The 18346-nt window shown below is 40.1% G+C and overlaps 1 protein-coding gene across 1 annotated transcript in view; it reads left to right on the top strand.

Moving 5' to 3' along the window:
* LOC135518968 (collagen alpha-2(V) chain-like) overlaps positions 1–18346 on the top strand; it is a 66592-nt gene that overhangs the window by 39344 nt on the left and 8902 nt on the right. The window contains exons 5-37 of the mRNA XM_064943954.1: positions 170–223; positions 1424–1516; positions 3459–3536; positions 3723–3767; positions 3886–3939; positions 4239–4292; positions 4734–4787; positions 4878–4931; positions 5080–5109; positions 7527–7571; positions 8894–8947; positions 9200–9244; positions 10500–10553; positions 10761–10859; positions 11445–11489; positions 11648–11746; positions 12079–12132; positions 12345–12452; positions 12698–12751; positions 12861–12959; positions 13123–13176; positions 13467–13565; positions 13708–13761; positions 13867–13920; positions 14075–14128; positions 14287–14340; positions 14642–14686; positions 14822–14920; positions 15583–15690; positions 15977–16030; positions 16443–16496; positions 16588–16641; positions 16753–16806. Of these exons, the coding sequence (XP_064800026.1) occupies positions 170–223; positions 1424–1516; positions 3459–3536; positions 3723–3767; positions 3886–3939; positions 4239–4292; positions 4734–4787; positions 4878–4931; positions 5080–5109; positions 7527–7571; positions 8894–8947; positions 9200–9244; positions 10500–10553; positions 10761–10859; positions 11445–11489; positions 11648–11746; positions 12079–12132; positions 12345–12452; positions 12698–12751; positions 12861–12959; positions 13123–13176; positions 13467–13565; positions 13708–13761; positions 13867–13920; positions 14075–14128; positions 14287–14340; positions 14642–14686; positions 14822–14920; positions 15583–15690; positions 15977–16030; positions 16443–16496; positions 16588–16641; positions 16753–16806 (2109 nt within the window). The remainder of the gene's footprint in view (positions 1–169; positions 224–1423; positions 1517–3458; positions 3537–3722; positions 3768–3885; positions 3940–4238; positions 4293–4733; positions 4788–4877; positions 4932–5079; positions 5110–7526; positions 7572–8893; positions 8948–9199; positions 9245–10499; positions 10554–10760; positions 10860–11444; positions 11490–11647; positions 11747–12078; positions 12133–12344; positions 12453–12697; positions 12752–12860; positions 12960–13122; positions 13177–13466; positions 13566–13707; positions 13762–13866; positions 13921–14074; positions 14129–14286; positions 14341–14641; positions 14687–14821; positions 14921–15582; positions 15691–15976; positions 16031–16442; positions 16497–16587; positions 16642–16752; positions 16807–18346) is intronic.

The raw sequence follows: 18346 nt of genomic DNA on the forward strand, positions 1-18346 counted from the left end.
GTCAACTCTCGATGGCAGAAGAGCACAGTTACCTACAACACAGTGACCTACCTGTACTTGACAGAGCATCAATAATGACTTTCCTCCATATCAGTAATGGTGCCATCATGTGATTAATGAAGGGACATTAGTGTGTCTTTTCCCATCCGTTCTTTGTGTTCGACAACAGGGGCCTCCCGGATCTCCAGGCTTCAGAGGGGACAGAGGCCAGAAAGGAAGACCTGTACGTTCCAAACATGACTTGTGAAAACACACACACCTCTAGGATGCATGTAGAGCAAATATATCACGTTGTTGCTATGCTGGAGTTCTGTACTGTATACTTATTTAACATTGACACGTTGACAACAACTACAAATAGGGAGTTTCAATACAAGTTGGATCTTTGCCAAATCGCAAAATCCTTAATCATTCCTTTTTCTGGACCTAAATAGTATGATCACCCAACCCTTTTCTGTGACACCCCCCCAGAAGTGATCCATGTGGCCCCAACTGTGCAGTCCACACAGAGCTTGTCTTATAAAAACCCAATGTCATGTAGCTTGATTTGGAAAATATGCTAAAGGAATATTTAGTCATTATATAATGGCAGGTATAACACAGCCTTAATGGAAAACCAAGCTGAGACATGACAATTTACATACTACTCAGTCTCTATTGAATTAGGGTATTTCAGAGAAGCAACTAATGTATGTGATTATGGACATAAAATAATTATATTGATTTAAAAAAAAATGGCTTTCATTGTTATGCTCAAGTAGAATACAGTATCTTCAAAGATAATCAACAGTACATGACCTGTTAAAGACTAGACAAACAATGATATATTGTGCACTGTGTGGATATTTTTCTCTTTGGTGAAAAACACTGGGATAAAAACAAACAAACAATCAACACACCATTTATTTTCAATTTCAATGACATTACATTATCATTGGAATGCACACTCCCAAAAGACCTATTCCGCAAATGTATGTATTTCATTTAAATTCAGTTCACAACAAAAACCTAAATGATGAATGAACATGTCCCTCTCATTGGAATGCTGATCCAATTGAGGACATACATTTAGCAGAACATCATTACTCTTTATGATTTATGACATAATATGTCCTCTGTGTACCTCTCATGATTTATTTTTTGTTTCTCATTGTGTCGACTCTCATCCTCCACTGTTATTGCGTATCAACTAGAAAACCTGCTTTAGAACACAAGACAATATGACTGTCTACACATTATGCTACTAAACATAAATGGAGATCTCAGGGGTCACTGATATCAATACAAGAGTTGAGAGGGGGGGGGGGGGGAGAGGTTTACACAGTAACAAGTTTACGATTTTGCACTTAATGAATGACACAGTATTTACCTCTTATGAGTTGCTTCATCCTGCTTATATTAACATGACATTATCTATCTAAAGGGGCTGCGTGGACAAGCAGGATACGACGGAGAGCCTGGTGTGCCTGGAAACCCAGGAGAACCAGGGCCTGCAGGAAACCAGGGTCCACCAGGAGTATGTACCACAATACCCACCCCTCATAAGCATGTATCATCTCAAGTGTATAACATATAATGTTTAATTGACTGTCAATAAGTATAAACCCTTTATAAAGGCAACGTTATTGTTCAGCGTTACCATCATAAAGTGTATTCTTCCCTGACTGATGTCTTGAGATGTTGCCTCAATATATCCACATCATTTTCCTTCCCCATGAAGCCATCTATTTTGTGAAGTACACCAGTCCCTCCTGCAGAAAAGCACCCCCACAACATGATGCTGCCACCCCCGTGCTTCACGGTTGGGATGGTGTTCTTCGGCTTGCAATCCTCCCCCATTTTCCTCCAAACATAACGATGGTCATTATGGCCAAACTGTTCTATTTTGTTTCATGAGACCAGAGGACATTTCTCCAAAAAGTACGATCTTTGTTCCTATGTGCAGTTACAAACCATAGTCTGGATTTTTTTATGGCAGTTTTAGAGCAGTGGCTTCTTCCTTGCTGAGCAGCCTTTCAGGTCATGATGATATAGGACTCATTTTACTGCATCTCCTTCCTGAGCGGTATGACGGCTGCATGGTCCCATGCTGTTTATACTTGCGTACTATTGTTTGTACAGATGAATGTGGTACCTTCGGGCATTTGGAAATTGCTCCCAAGGATGAACCAGACTTGTGGAGGTCTACAGGTGTTTGCCCACATTTATTAGTGCTCCTGAGTGCAGTTGGACTGGGACTGTGGACTGGGATCTGGCCTTGTATAGAATGTCCTTGTATCTCTCCTGGAAGGGGATATAGTCACCCTTTAGACACTCCTCTACGGCTCTGATCTGAAAGACTCGAGATAACTTTGGTAATCTCTTCAGTCTTCTCATTTACCATCCAAATCTTCTCCTTCTCTTCCTCCCTTAAAGTACATATCCTGGCCTCCTTCCTCTTCATTTAGCAGAATTTTCCGAAGATCATCAAACTCTATCCTGATCTGCATTTGTGTAAAATCGTCTTAATGTACCTTGCTGTTTGATAACAGGTTAGTTTGGCTTCAGTAAAAATACCCAGCTTCTCCTTCAAGAGCTCCAGTTCAACCTTTACTCTTTCTTTGTGATCCTGAACAATTTCAAATATGGGACAGAACTTGTGTCCTGTGTGTGTTCTTGAAACCCGACACACTAAACAGACAGTCTGTTGATCCTCCGGACAGAAGAGCTTGAGTTTCTCTTTGTGTCGACTGCAGAGCCTCTGGAAACCAGCTGCATCTCTGGAGCTCCTCTTCTGTAGGAAGCCCTCACACAGCCTCTTCAGGGTAAGGTTCACTGCTGGGAAAGGCATTGAGGAGATCCTCCTGCAGGACTGGACACTCCTGGTCTTCCATATGTTTCCAGTATTCCTCAAGGCAGGTTTTTCAGGCGCTGTGGCTGCAACACAGAACCACAGGATCCCTGAAGATTTCATAACACACAGGACAGGAGAGGAGATGTCCTCTGAGTTTCTGTAACGACGTTCTTCGTTTGTCGAAAGAGAGTCGGACCGAAATGCAGCGTGTTGGTTACTCATGTTTATTAACAGAACAAACGACGAAACATGAAAAAACAAAAACAACAAACGGAACGGGAAAAACGTATACAGCCTGTCTGGTGAAACACTAATACAGAGACAGGAACAATCACCCACGAAATACAAAGTGAAAACCAGGCTACCTAAATACGGTTCCCAATCAGAGACAACGAGAATCACCTGACTCTGATTGAGAACCGCCTCAGGCAGCCAAACCCACACAACACCCCTACTCAGCCGCAATCCCAAATACTACAAACCCCAATACGAAAATACAATACATAAACCCATGTCACACCCTGGCCTAACCAAATATATAACGAAAACACAAAATACAATGACCAAGGCGTGACAGTTTCAGGTTGAATATCCAATACTGTAAATCACTGTTCGGTTTCCCCAGGGACTGGGGGCTCAGATGGCTGGAGGATTTGGGGATGAGAAATCAGCCGGCCAAATGGCCATGATGCCAGGAACTAGGGTAAGAGGGGTGCAGTGGAACCATCTTGGGTCACACAAGTTTCTTGTGCCATATTTACTTACTATGGCTTGGATAATTTAGCTTTTGTGGTGATGTTGGTGTATGTTTTGAATTTGTTGAACTATGGATGTAAGTGGGCTCATAACGTTTATGATTCTGTGTACAATTATGCAACCTGTGTTTTAGGGAGAGGCAGGAGCAAGAGGACCTCCTGGGCCAAATGGAAACCCTGTAAGTTAAAAACAACGACTGAAAAAAATAATTTCAAACAATTATATTTGGAGCAAGCCGTTCACTCTCTTTGTTCTCTCTCTCTCTCCCTCTTTCTTTCGCTCTCTCTCTCTCTCAGGGCCATTCTGGACCGCAAGGACCCCATGGGGAAGTTGGTGATCCAGGTCACATGGTATGACAACCTTCTCCTTGTCATATGTTATGTTTCTGGTCCGGTGTTCCTTGTTTATTGCGACCATTCTCAACTATGTGTCTATAAAGAATAGCACCTTGAGTCATGTTGGCACCACAGTAGTCACATCCATCTTCTTGAAAACAAACAACACAAAAGTGACAGACTATACAAGATGTGCAATTGTTTATGTTGACCATTTAATCTCCTGGTAACACTTGACAGTAAGCTGACAGATATAATATATTATGATGCCGTTATAATGCATTATAATGTCTTATCATAATCTTCTGTTGTAGGGTCAATCTGGACAAAGGGGACCTGAAGGGCCACCAGGAAAGCCGGGTGAAGACGTGAGTAAACTCTCATCTCTGTTCACCAGAAGTACTGACGCCATTCCATCGACTGCATTCAAAGATGGATTGCATTTCTATGGACTGCATTCAAAGATGGACTGCATTTCCATGGACTGCATTCAAAGATGGACTGCATTTCCATGGACTGCATTCAAAGATGGACTGCATTTCCATGGACTGCATTCAAAGATGGACTGCATTCCATGGACTGCATTCAAAGATGGACTGCATTCCATGGACTGCATTCAAAGATGGACTGCATTCCATGGACTGCATTCCAGATGCTCTGTGTCACAATAACCTTCCCAACAGAAACAATCTCAAAAGACATGAACATACTAGATTGAAGGCATGCTAACCTTACTCCCCCATGATGTGTAAGAAATGTCACCCTTTATACTTAGTAAATGCTACTCATCTCTTGTGATGTCATCCTAGGGAGAAGCAGGGAAACCTGGAAATTCAGGAGAGATGGGATTCCCTGGATCAGCAGTAAGTTATATATCAATAGAAGTCTTATGCTTGAAATTATTACTAAAATGACTGCAATGCTGTACTCAATTACCATGTAATGTATTTCAGGGAGCGAGAGGATTTCCAGGGACACCTGGGCCTCCGGGATTGAAAGGCCATAGAGTAAGTATAACCCCAGTCAATATATATAGATTTTTGCCTATTTAGAGCTTTGAGCTAACGCTGTAATTAAAAGCACTATACAAATGAAATGTATTATTATTATTATTATTGTTATTATTAATGGAGAAATACACATTCCATCTTTCAGGGTCACTCAGGTCCAATGGGTTTAAGAGGAGTCGGACAGTGATATTCATATAGATATTATGTTATAACTAACTGGATAACTGACAGTGTCATATAGATATTATGTTATAACTAACTGATAACTGACAGTGATATTCATATAGATATTATGTTATAACTAACTGATAACTGACAATATACATATTATGTTATAACTAACTGGTCTTATAACTGACAGTGATATTCATATAGATATTATGTTATAACTAACTGGTTTTATATCTGACAGTGATATTCATATAGATATTATGTTATAACTAACTGGTTTTATAACTGACAGTGATATTCATATAGATATTATGTTATAACTAACTGGTTTTATAACTGACAGTGATATTCATATAGATATTATGTTATAACTAACTGGTTTTATAACTGACAGTGATATTCATATAGATATTATGTTATAACTAACTGGTTTTATAACTGACAGTGATATTCATATAGATATTATGTTATAACTAACTGGTTTTATAACTGACAGTGATATTCATATAGATATTATGTTATAACTGGTTTATAACTGACAGTGATATTATAACTAACTGGTTTTATAACTGACAGTGATATTCATATAGATATTATGTTATAACTAACTGGTTTTATAACTGACAGTGATATTCATATAGATATTATGTTATAACTAACTGGTTTTTATAACTAACTTATAACTGACAGTGATATTCATATAGATATTATGTTATAACTAACTGGTCTTATAACTGACAGTGATATTCATATAGATATTATGTTATAACTAACTGGTCTTATAACTAAGTGATATTCTGATAACAGTGATATTCATATAGATATTATGTTATAACTAACTGGTCTTATAACTGACAGTGATATTCATATAGATATTATGTTATAACTAACTGGTCTTATAACTGACAGTGATATTCATATAGATATTATGTTATAACTAACTGGTTTTATAACTGACAGTGATATTCATATAGATATTATGTTATAACTGACAGTGATATTCATATAGATATTATGTTATAACTAACTGGTCTTATAACTGACAGTGATATTCATATAGATATTATGTTATAACTAACTGGTTTTATAACTGACAGTGATATTCATATAGATATTATGTTATAACTAACTGGTCTTATAACTGACAGTGATATTCATATAGATATTATGTTATAACTAACTGGTTTTATAACTGACAGTGATATTCATATAGATATTATGTTATAACTAACTGGTTTTATAACTGACAGTGATATTCATATAGATATTATGTTATAACTAACTGGTCTTATAACTGACAGTGATATTCATATAGATATTATGTTATAACTAACTGGTCTTATAACTGACAGTGATATTCATATAGATATTATGTTATAACTAACTGGTCTTATAACTGAAGTGATATTCATATAGATATTATGTTATAACTAACTGGTTTTATAACTGACAGTGATATTCATATAGATATTATGTTATAACTAACTGGTTTTATACTGTGATATTCATATAGATATTATGTTATAACTAACTGGTGACATTGATATTCATATAGATATTATGTTATAACTAACTGGTTTTATAACTGACAGTGATATTCATATAGATATTATGTTATAACTAACTGGTTTATAACTGACAGTGATATTCATATAGATATTATGTTATAACTAACTGGTTTTATAACTGACAGTGATATTCATATAGATATTATGTTTTAACTAACCCATTATGTTATAACTGGTGATTTCATATAGATATTATGTTATAACTAACTGGTCTTATAACTGACAGTGATATTCATATAGATATTATGTTATAACTAACTGGTTTTATAACTTATATTCACTAACATGGTCTTATAACTGACAGTGATATTCATATAGATATTATGTTATAACTAACTGGTCTTATAACTGACAGTGATATTCATATAGATATTATGTTATAACTAACTGGTCTTATAACTGACAGTGATATTCATATAGATATTATGTTATAACTAACTGGTTTCATGATTCATGTAGACCCCATCGTTATTTCTCGTCATGATACATCAGTTTCAAATAGATAATATATAATATATGATATGTATAACTATGCATTCCTGTAGATCAGGGTGTCAAACTCATTTCACAGAAGGGCTGAGTGTCTGCAGGTTTACTGTTTTCTTCTTTAAATGAAGACCTTCACAACAAATGAAGTATGTTCCCTCAGGTCGCTACTCTACTACCACATATCTACAACTCTAAATCCATACGTGTGGGTGTGTGTCTGTGTCTTAATGCATCAATCAAGTACAAGGGTGGAGCGAAGAACTGTAGAATCTCATCCCTCCGTGTAATGAGTTTGGGCACGTGCTGTAGAGTGTTTGTTAAGCATGTATTAATGAATGCAATGTTTCTGTCATCGATCTCTTAGGGTGCGTTAGGCCCCACTGGTCCGATTGGCACACCAGGCCCTATGGTAAGTGGAACATATTTTAAATATACAGTATTGTGTACTAACCACTTGTGCTGTCTCTGACAAAATGCAAATCATGGCAAAGAACACTAAGATAAATTGAGTGACTGTAATGTTGATACCAATTTAAAGCAAAGACCACTGACATAAATAGTGCAACTGTTATGTTGATAGCAAATTGCTATTTGATCATTAGAAGATTTCTCAACTTCTGCACCAATCAAAAAGATAAGATAGGTGAAAGCAAAATGGTGGATGCATACCTGGTGTTGGCTTTGACCAGTCCAGATCCTTCACAGTCTAACCTGGTGTTGGCTTTGACCAGTACAGATCCTTCACAGTCTAACCTGGTGTTGGCTTTGACCAGTCCAGATCCTTCACAGTCTAACCTGGTGTTGGCTTTGACCAGTACAGATCCCTCACAGTCTAACCTGGTGTTGGCTTTGACCAGTACAGATCCTTCACAGTCTAACCTGGTGTTGGCTTTGACCAGTCCAGATCCTTCACAGTCTAACCCGGTGTTGGCTTTGACCAGTCCAGATCCTTCACAGTCTAACCTGGTGTTGGCTTTGACCAGTACAGATCCTTCCAGTCTAACCCAGTTTTGGCTTTGACCAGTACAGATCCTTTACATTCTAACCTGGTGTTGGCTTTGACCAGTACAGATCCTTCACAGTCTAACCTAGTGTTGGCTTTGACCAGTACAGATCCTTCACAGTCTAACCCGGTGTTGGCTTTGACTAGTACAGATCCTTCAAAATCTAACCTGGTGTTGGCTTTGACCAGTACAGATCCTTCACAGTCTAACCTGGTGTTGGCTTTGACCAGTACAGATCCTTCAAAATCTAACCTGGTGTTGGCTTTGACCAGTACAGATCCTTCACAGTCTAATGCAGTAGAATGAAAAGAGACAAGCAGAGGAAGCCAGTATGTGGATACAGTTCATGAAGAAAAGCTGTACTGATAGATTACCTTTGGCTTTCATATCTTTCAGCTGTCTAAAATGAACAATGCAATACGCATAACTAACAGGCATAGTTTAATTAATAAATTATCAAAATAAAACAAATACAACAAATGTTTCAAATTATTTTTTCCTTTTCGTAGAAGCCTATTTAATTAATAAGACATGAAGCCTAATGGTGTTGCTTCATGGTTGCTCAGGAGCAGCAGCTGGACCTATTTGCAGGACTGTAGAAAGGCCTCGTCCTAGTGCGTCAACTCACGGCCAATTAAATTTTTTACTTGAATGGTCACTTTTTTCTTACATTTATATGTTTATTGTTCTGCCACTGTAAAAGCAATCATGACTTATGGCTTTTTAGGGCCCTAGAGGCATGCCTGGGGAGAGAGGCCGCTTAGGAGCAAATGGAATACCGGTAAGAATGAGAACACTTTTAATAAAGTGCATTATTCCACACAGCCAATAATAGCATTCTCAGATGTATTAATACCTCCACATAACTTATATTCACCGAGAGTGCTCAATTATTATTTCAAATATATTTTTGTGGCCATGTACAGTCTTTCCTAAACGTACACAATACACATTTACGATGTATGTCTTTACAAGAATGGACGATTGTATTTCTATATGAATCCAATCAACTGTTGTTGTTTTTTTACGGTAGGGTATGAAAGGTCCTCCTGGGAACATTGGCAAACCAGGTCCGATGGTAAGACAAGTAGACGTATCTCATTATCAACTGTTTATGAAGTTTATAGAATAACTTAACACACTGGAGTTGCTACTAGCATATTACTCAACACACTGGAGTTGCTACTAGCATATTACTCAACACACTGGAGTTGCTACTAGCATATTACTCAACACACTGGAGTTGCTACTAGCATATTACTCAACACACTGGAGTTGCTACTAGCATATTACTTAACACACTGGAGTTGCTACTAGCATATTACTCAACACACTGGAGTTGCTACTAGCATATTACTCAACACACTGGAGTTGCTACTAGCATATTACTCAACACACTGGAGTTGCTACTAGCATATTACTCAACACACTAGAGTTGCTACTAGCATATTACTCAACACACTAGAGTTGCTAGTAGCATATTACTCAACACACTAGAGTTGCTACTAGCATATTACTCAACACACTGGAGTTGCTACTAGCATATTACTCAACACACTGGAGTTGCTACTAGCAAATTACTCAACACACTAGAGTTGCTACGAGCATATTACTCAACACACTGGAGTTGCTACTAGCAAATTACTCAACACACTAGAGTTGCTACTAGCATATTACTCAACACACTAGAGTTGCTACTAGCATATTACTCAACACACTGGAGTTGCTACGAGCATATTACTCAACACACTAGAGTTGCTACGAGCATATTACTCAACACACTAGAGTTGCTACTAGCATATTACTCAACACACTAGAGTTGCTACGAGCATATTACTCAACACACTGGAGTTGCTACTAGCAAATTACTCAACACACTAGAGTTGCTACTAGCATATTACTCAACACACTAGAGTTGCTACTAGCATATTACTCAACACACTAGAGTTGCTACTAGCATATTACTCAACACACTGGAGTTGCTACTAGCATATTACTCAACACACTAGAGTTGCTACTAGCATATTACTCAACACACTAGAGTTGCTACTAGCATATTACTCAACACACTAGAGTTGCGACTAGAATATTACTCAACACACGGCAGTTGCTACTAGCATATTACTCAACACACTAGAGTTGCTACTAGCATATTACTCAACACACTAGAGTTGCTACTATCAAATTACTCAACACACTAGAGTTACTACCAGCATATTACTCAACACACTGGAGTTGCTACTAGCATATTACTCAACACACTGGAGTTGCTACTAAAATATTAAAGCTTTTCAGCGATGAATAAATTAACTTTTCTGGTTTTATGCTTGCAGGGTCCATTAGGTATCAATGGTCCCCCAGGATATCCAGGAATTCCAGGAATGAAGGCAAGTGGACTGTCAAGTTGACATTAAGTATTTAATCCATATTCAAATCTGTACGATACCAATTGAGACTTTAGAGTTTGTATATGTAATGTTGTATACATCATGTTATATATGGAACCTAGCAACAGATATTGCTAGCTCATAAGTTTATGCAGGGCTATGTAGATAAACATGGACTCATTGAGGATTTCTGTTTCTCTTCCCCAGGGCCAACCGGGTGCCACAGGAGTGCGGGGCCCCGAGGGGCAACAGGGCCAGAGGGGTGAGACAGGACACCAAGGCAGGGCAGGGGCAATTGGCCTACAAGTACGGCTCTTATTTCTAACACCTACTCTATTTATTGAAGGTTCAATGTAGCCATCTTGATCTCAATAACAAATCATTTCTGGGTAACATTTAAATACTGTACTCTAATTGTTTTAATTTAATATTGTCAAAAAGATACAAAAATAGCTTCTTAGCAATGAGTACTTTCTCAATTTTGCTAAGAATGTCTCGGAGTGGTCTGAGTAGGGAGGGGAAAACTGAAAACGAGCTGTTATTGGCAGAGAGGTTTGGAACTCTCTTTCATATTGGTCACTTTTCTAATTTGTCGCCTGGTGATGTCACCACACCAAAACTCCATCCCATCAAAACAGGCTGACATTTGCGGAGGTCTTTTCAAACAGCTGCTACGCTAAAAGGGCATTGTCATAATTTTCACACATTCACAGTATAATCCCAACCTCATAGTGTGGTAATATATATATGTATGTATATATATATACACACACACACACACACAGGGAATCACGTTTTTGACTGCACTGGCCCTTTAACATCCTTATATGCACAATGGATTTTGGTAATGCACTTAAGATTGTATTAACTTGACAAATTTGCTATTTCTAGGGTCCTTCAGGAACTGACGGTGGCCCAGGTACTAAGGGTCCAGTGGTATGTATATTATCATTAATCTAGTACTCCTAATTACCAATAAAATAATTTGAAGTTAAACAACTGTAATTGTAATTTCACATAGTATACCTAGAGTATTTAAAGATATATATGATCAAGATTGGTGTGTATTTAGAGATGCTCCTGTTGTTTTGTAGGGTACCATGGGTGTGCAGGGTCCCGGGGGTCACCTCGGACCCCACGGTCCACCAGGACCTCAGGGAAGCACTGGACAGCCTGGGATCAAAGGTCAACTGGTAATGTGGTGTCTTTTTACTTTGGATAAAAGTTTATTTTTTCTACTCTTGTGAGGTCCAGACATTAATGTTCCTTATACATGTATAAATACACTATCAATGTTATGACATGCATGCTCTAGACATAAACATCGCTCTGTGTAACTTTGGCCATTACCAAAGCACAGAGGAAATGGCCCAGAGCGCCTTCTAAGCAATGTACTTTTACTGCAAAATAGTTGTTTTGACTGTTTGACAAGGGGATGGGGATTTTGTTTTTCATTTTTATGATGTATTATCTATAATAAAATGTGACGTGTGATATACTGATGCATCTCACGTCTTTGTTTCAGGGAGATGTTGGTGTTCCTGGGTACAAAGGAGAGGGTGGACCCAAAGGAGAACCTGTAAGCTCAAATAATGTGACCTTTCACAGATGACTTTAAATACAGTGATTGTAATATATTACAATACTTGGTTGTCTAAATGTACATTATTCCACATTGGATGAAAGAGAGACACTGTCATACCTGGTACAGACTGTATTAAGATGGTTGAATGTCAAGTTTATTGAGATAAAGTTAAACACATTTTGAATACATTTTGTTTTGATTCCTAGGGTCCCCCTGGTTCCCAAGGAGTGATTGGGCCCCAGGGTGAGGAGGGAAAAAGAGGAAATCGTGGTGACTCTGGTTCATTAGGACCACTGGGTCCTGTTGGTGAGAGGGTGAGTCTACCGTTGCCCTCTCTACTACTGAACACCTCTAGATTGTAAGGATTTAGGACAGTGACTATAAAATCAGACTTCTCGGGATTACTTTCAGCCCTCCATTCTCATTTACCTCAGTTCATTAACCATTAATATGTCCTCAACCCTGTGCAGACACATGTATATTGTTTCATAGATTGTAATCTTGGTACCTGTATATTCTGTGTCTTCCTTTCATCTATTGATGGGCATGTGTATTACAGGGGTCACCTGGTAACCGAGGTTTTCCCGGTGCTGATGGATTACCTGGACCGAAGGTACAGAGATCAGAGATCTATTACAGCTAAACCATGTGGTCATTAGACCGGAGTCTAAGGACTGGAGCCCCAAGCCCAAACCTAACTCACTATACTGTTTCTCCTGAAGGGTGCTCAAGGAGATCGTGGACCATCTGGCATATCTGGGCCTAAAGGTTCAGGAGGCGATCCAGGGCGCACTGGCGAACCAGGTCTCCCAGGCGCAAGGGTAATGTGAAGACATCATCTAGCTTTCCAAGTTTCCCTCGCTAACTTATATCCCATATTTATATCTAAAAAAAAAAAACGATGCTGATGGGAATCTGTCTTGGTGTACCACATATTGCGGATCTTTGTTTCTGAAGCTCATAACCTTGTCTGTTGTTTTATAGGGTCTGACTGGTACCCCAGGAGTCCAGGGAGCGGAGGGCAAGCCAGGACCACTGGTAAGGTTGACCATAGGTGGAAAAAAAGAGTCTTTACACACATCCAAGTTAATGCAACTTTTTTTTAACTGCAGAGAAGAAGCACTCAGCGATTGCCACAGCTCCAACAAGTGTTCTTAAATCAATTATTTCATTGATATACCAACTAGCTTTAGAGCGACAGGGTCTATTTTTCCGACGATCAGTGAGTGGACAATACCTCTTTTCGAGGTTTGACCATTGGCGTCAGATGTCGTAACACTGAATGAACAGCCAGAGGTAAGTGTTGTGCTTGTGTCCTCTGTCTGAAGGGCCCAGCAGGAGAAGATGGCCGCCCAGGACCAGCAGGATCTATTGGAACCAGAGGTCCTGCAGGAACCATGGGAACACCTGGACCAAAGGGCTTTAACGTAAGGAACTTTAAAAGTTCTAATCTTCTCAGCGTGTCTTGCTATCAAACTTGTCCTATCTCCTCATGACCTCTTGAATCAAATCATTAAATAAAGGTGAAATAAAAAAAATAAAATGAGCCCTTGTCTTTTCAACCCAAAGGGAGATCCAGGGAAGACAGGTGAACAAGGATCTCCAGGAGTGGCAGGACAAAGAGTGAGTGTCTTTGTCAATGAGCACTAAATTACTTCTGTCTTTGTACGTGTCTCCAGAAACAATTGTGTTTATGAGGACGATCACTAATGAGGACTTCCTTTCTAGGGTCCTCCTGGGAAAGATGGGGAGGTTGGCCCTGCAGGTCCCGCTGGACCTCTGGTAAGTCACCTGTTTGTCTCTGATTATCATGACTCATATCTAGTAGCATTGTGGTATAGACATGACCAATCTCATTTCAAAGTATGCTGTATCACAATATACTCATCTTGATGAACGATTGAGTGAAAATGTTCTGTAAACTGTTTGTCTGAAGGGTGTGGCTGGTGACAGAGGAGAACAGGGACCTCCCGGTGTGAACGGCTTCCAGGTGAGTTATCATAAATTTTTACCAATGGCATTAAGAACGGTGAACAAGATAGCATTGGCTGATTACTGAAAGTGTCAGCAAAGCTTGTCACTTATATGGGATTGAACCAACTGCGCACTATTGTTGTCATCTGAAGTGTATATGCTGTTGTGTTTCAGGGATTACCTGGACCCCCAGGCCCCCCTGGAGAGTCAGGAAAACCAGGTGATCTGGTGAGTTTGATGAATAATATAATATCATATACAGTATATGGCATTTACCAGACTCTTTTTTTAAAATCCAAAGCGATTTACAGTGATGCATGCATACATTCTATGCATAGTTGACCCCAGGGGGAATCGAAACCACAATCCCGACATTGCAAGCTCCACGCTCTAGCAACTGAGCGCTTGCACAGTCTGAGTTAGCTGAAGTATATCTCTAATAAGACAAATAGATACTCTGTTTTATGGGATGCAATCCTCATTGTATGATATCATGACGTTATAGATTGACTTTATTTGTCTTGTTTAGGGTATCCCCGGAGAAGGAGGTGCTGTGGGTCAAATTGGACCAAGGGTACGTTTACCATCTTACTAATATAAATATATATTGGAATATATTGAACATACTTGTATATACCATGTAGTATTGCACCAGACACACATATACATTGTATGTTGTGTGACTAACACCTGTTCTGTGTTTAAACAGGGAGAACGTGGAATCCCAGGAGAGAGAGGAGAACTCGGACCTCACGGTTTAGCTGGACCCAAAGGAATCCCCGGAGCACCAGGACCCGATGGACCAAAGGTATTTGTTGTCCATGCATAGACATTTACATTTACATTTAAGTCATTTAGCAGACGCTCTTATCCAGAGCGACTTACAAATTGGTGAATTCACCTTCTGACATCCAGTGGAACAGCCACTTTACAATAGTGCATCTAAATCATTAAGGGGGGGGGGGTGAGAAGGATTACTTATCCTATCCTAGGTATTCCTTGAAGAGGTGGGGTTTCAGGTGTCTCCGGAAGGTGGTGATTGACTCCGCTGTCCTGGCGTCGTGAGGGAGTTTGTTCCACCATTGGGGGGCCAGAGCAGCGAACAGTTTTGACTGGGCTGAGCGGGAACTGTACTTCCTCAATGGTAGGGAGGCGAGCAGGCCAGAGGTGGATGAACGCAGTGCCCTTGCTTGGGTGTAGGGCCTGATCAGAGCCTGGAGGTACTGCGGTGCCGTTCCCCTCACAGCTCCGTAGGCAAGCACCATGGTCTTGTAGCGGATGCGAGCTTCAACTGGAAGCCAGTGGAGAGAGCGGAGGAGCGGGGTGACGTGAGAGAACTTGGGAAGGTTGAACACCAGACGGGCTGCGGCGTTCATAGAGATGTAATGTGGAACCTCAACGGAGGATTATGTGAATTGGATCTTTGAAGCCGCAAATATGAGACTGATCCCATTGCTTTTTTCCCCAAAGGGTAGTCCTGGACCTCACGGTGGACTTGGTGACCTAGGACCTCCTGGTCTTCAGGGGATGCCTGGTGAGAGAGGGATCTCTGGTCCTCCTGGGCCTAAAGGTGACAGAGTAAGTATTCACACACTTCTTGATTATCTCCTTATCTTACAGTATCCTGTCTAGGGAGACGGTGTATTCATCTTCTTATCTTATAATATCCTGTCTAGGGAGACAGTGTATCCTTGTTTCTGTCTACTGAATGTGTATGACTGTGATTTGTGTGGACCCTTGGAAGAGTACAGTAGATGTTGGTAGTTAAAGGGGGGGCAAAGCAAACAAGTAAATCATTATGATAACATGAGAATAGTATTATCCATCTGATTCTGACATGTGACATTCTCCATTATTATTGTAGGGAACAAGTGGAGAGAAGGGATCAGAAGGTACACCTGGAAACGATGGCGCAAGAGTAAGTCAAATTTACACATGCATTTTATCTTTCGCTTTAATAATACAACACAAAGAGACATTGTGTTATTTCTTATTTTGACCTAAGACAAATAGTTTTGTGCTTTGATAATGTGAAGACAGATACCAGATGTTCTTATTTAAAAGGTGCTACAGTAGCCCCAGGTGCTTACCAAGCTTATTCAAACAGTTGGCGAGCCATGCTTATCTGTACTGTGGGGTTGTAAAACAACAACAACAAAGACACCTCCTTATAAGGGATGAGTTATTCTCCAGTGGAGTATTACAGTAGGAGTCAGCTCGGAAACACGTAGCTGCATGTTCTGTCAGAGAAATATGTCTGCTCATTTAATTGTACAAAGTCACAAAATGGATGAATGTATTTCCTTTAACAAGACCTTTTCTCACCACAGGGTCTTCCTGGTCCTCTCGGCCCACCCGGACCCCATGGACCCAGCGGTGAAAAGGTAAATACACATTTTGCCAAAAGCTAGAATCTTTTAGTTAGCTAATATTTTGTTGTGACACTAGAACAACTGGAACTTGTTGTAATTGCAGGGAGAAGCTGGACCTAAAGGCCCCCCTGGACCTCATGGATCAAGAGCGATGCCTGTGAGTGGACAACCTGACATTCAGTATAAAACCATACAGTGACACATTTACCTGGAAATGATCATATCAGCAGTTATGGCATTATGATCTGTTTCTATTCTGTTCCACCAGGGAAACCGTGGTGAACCAGGTCCTATTGGTCCTGTTGGGTTTGGTGGGCCACCCGTAAGTCATTCTTAATTACTGTAACCTATGATGCCTCTGAGATGACATTAAATTGATTGTCTTAGCATCGTACTAATACTAATATTAATACCACTACTACTACAACTAATAATACGTTACATTTATAGAGTGCTTTTTATTTACAGATGTAAATAACGCAATTATAATAATTCATGTCATACGGTATATCATACAGCGTAGCCGTAAAGTATTCAGACCCTTTGACTTTTTCCACATTTTCTTTCATTACAGCCTTAGTGTTATTTTCCATCATCAATCTACACACAATACCCTATAACAACAAAGACAAAACTGGTATTTAGACATTTTTGAAAACTGAAATATCACATTTACATAAGTATTCAGACCCTTTACTCAGTCCTTTGTTGAAGCACCTTTGGCAGCAATTACAGCCTCGAGTCTTCTTGGGTATGACGCTACAAGCTTGGCACACCGGCATTTTGGGAGTTTCTCCCATTCTTCTCTGAGGATCCGCTCAAGCTCTGTCAGGTTGGATGGGGAGCGTCGCTGCACAGCTATTTTCAGGTCTCTTCAGAGATGTTCGATCAGGTTCAAGTCTGAGCTCTGGCTGGGCCACACAAAGACATTCAGAGACTTGTCCCAAAGCCACTCCTGCGTTGTCTTGGCTGTGTGCTTATGGTCGTTGTCCTGTTGGAAAGTGAACCCTCGCCCCAGTTGGAGGTCATGAGTGGTCTGGATCGGGTTTTCATCAAGGATCTCTGTGAACATTGCTCAGTTCATCTTTCCCTCAGTCCTGAAATGTCTCCCAGTCCCTGCCGCTGCCACCACCATGCTTCACCTTAGGGATTGTGCCAGATTACCTCGAGACGATGCTTGCATTCATGCCAAAGACTTCAATCAGGGGTTTCATCAGACCAGATAATCTTGTTTCTTGTGGTCTGAGAGTCCTTTAGGTGCCTTTTGGCAAACTGTCATGTGCCTTTTCCGGAGGAGTGGCTTCTGTCTGGCCACCCTACCATAAAGGCGAGTGTTAACCTAGTGGTTAGAGCGTTGGACTTGTAACCAAAAGGTTGCAAGAATTAATCCCTGAGCTGACAAGGTAAAAATCTGTCATTCTGCCTCTGAACAAGGCAGTTAACCCAATGTTCCGAGGCTGTTATTGAAAATAAGAATTTGTTCTTAACTGACTTGCCTAGTACAATACGTAAAAAAAGGCCTGATTGGTGGAGTGCTGAAGAGAAGGCTTTCCTTCGGGGTTGACCATTGGGTTCTTGGGTACCTCCCTGACCAAGGCCCTTCTTCCCCGATTGCTCAGTTTGGGCAGGCTGTCAGCTTTAGGATGAGTCTTGGTGGTTCCAAACTTCTTCTATTTAAGAAATGATGAGGCCACTGAGTTCTTGGGATTCTTCAATGCTGCAGACATTTTTTCGTACCCTTCCCCAGATCTGTGCCTCAACACAATCCTGTCTCAGAGCTCTATGGACAATTCCTTCAACCTCATCGCTTGGTTTTTGCTCTGACATGCACTGTCAACTGTGGGACCTTATATAGACAGGTG

The sequence above is a fragment of the Oncorhynchus masou genome, chromosome 29 (genome assembly GCF_036934945.1).
Source record: "Oncorhynchus masou masou isolate Uvic2021 chromosome 29, UVic_Omas_1.1, whole genome shotgun sequence".
Classification (NCBI taxonomy): domain Eukaryota; kingdom Metazoa; phylum Chordata; class Actinopteri; order Salmoniformes; family Salmonidae; genus Oncorhynchus; species Oncorhynchus masou.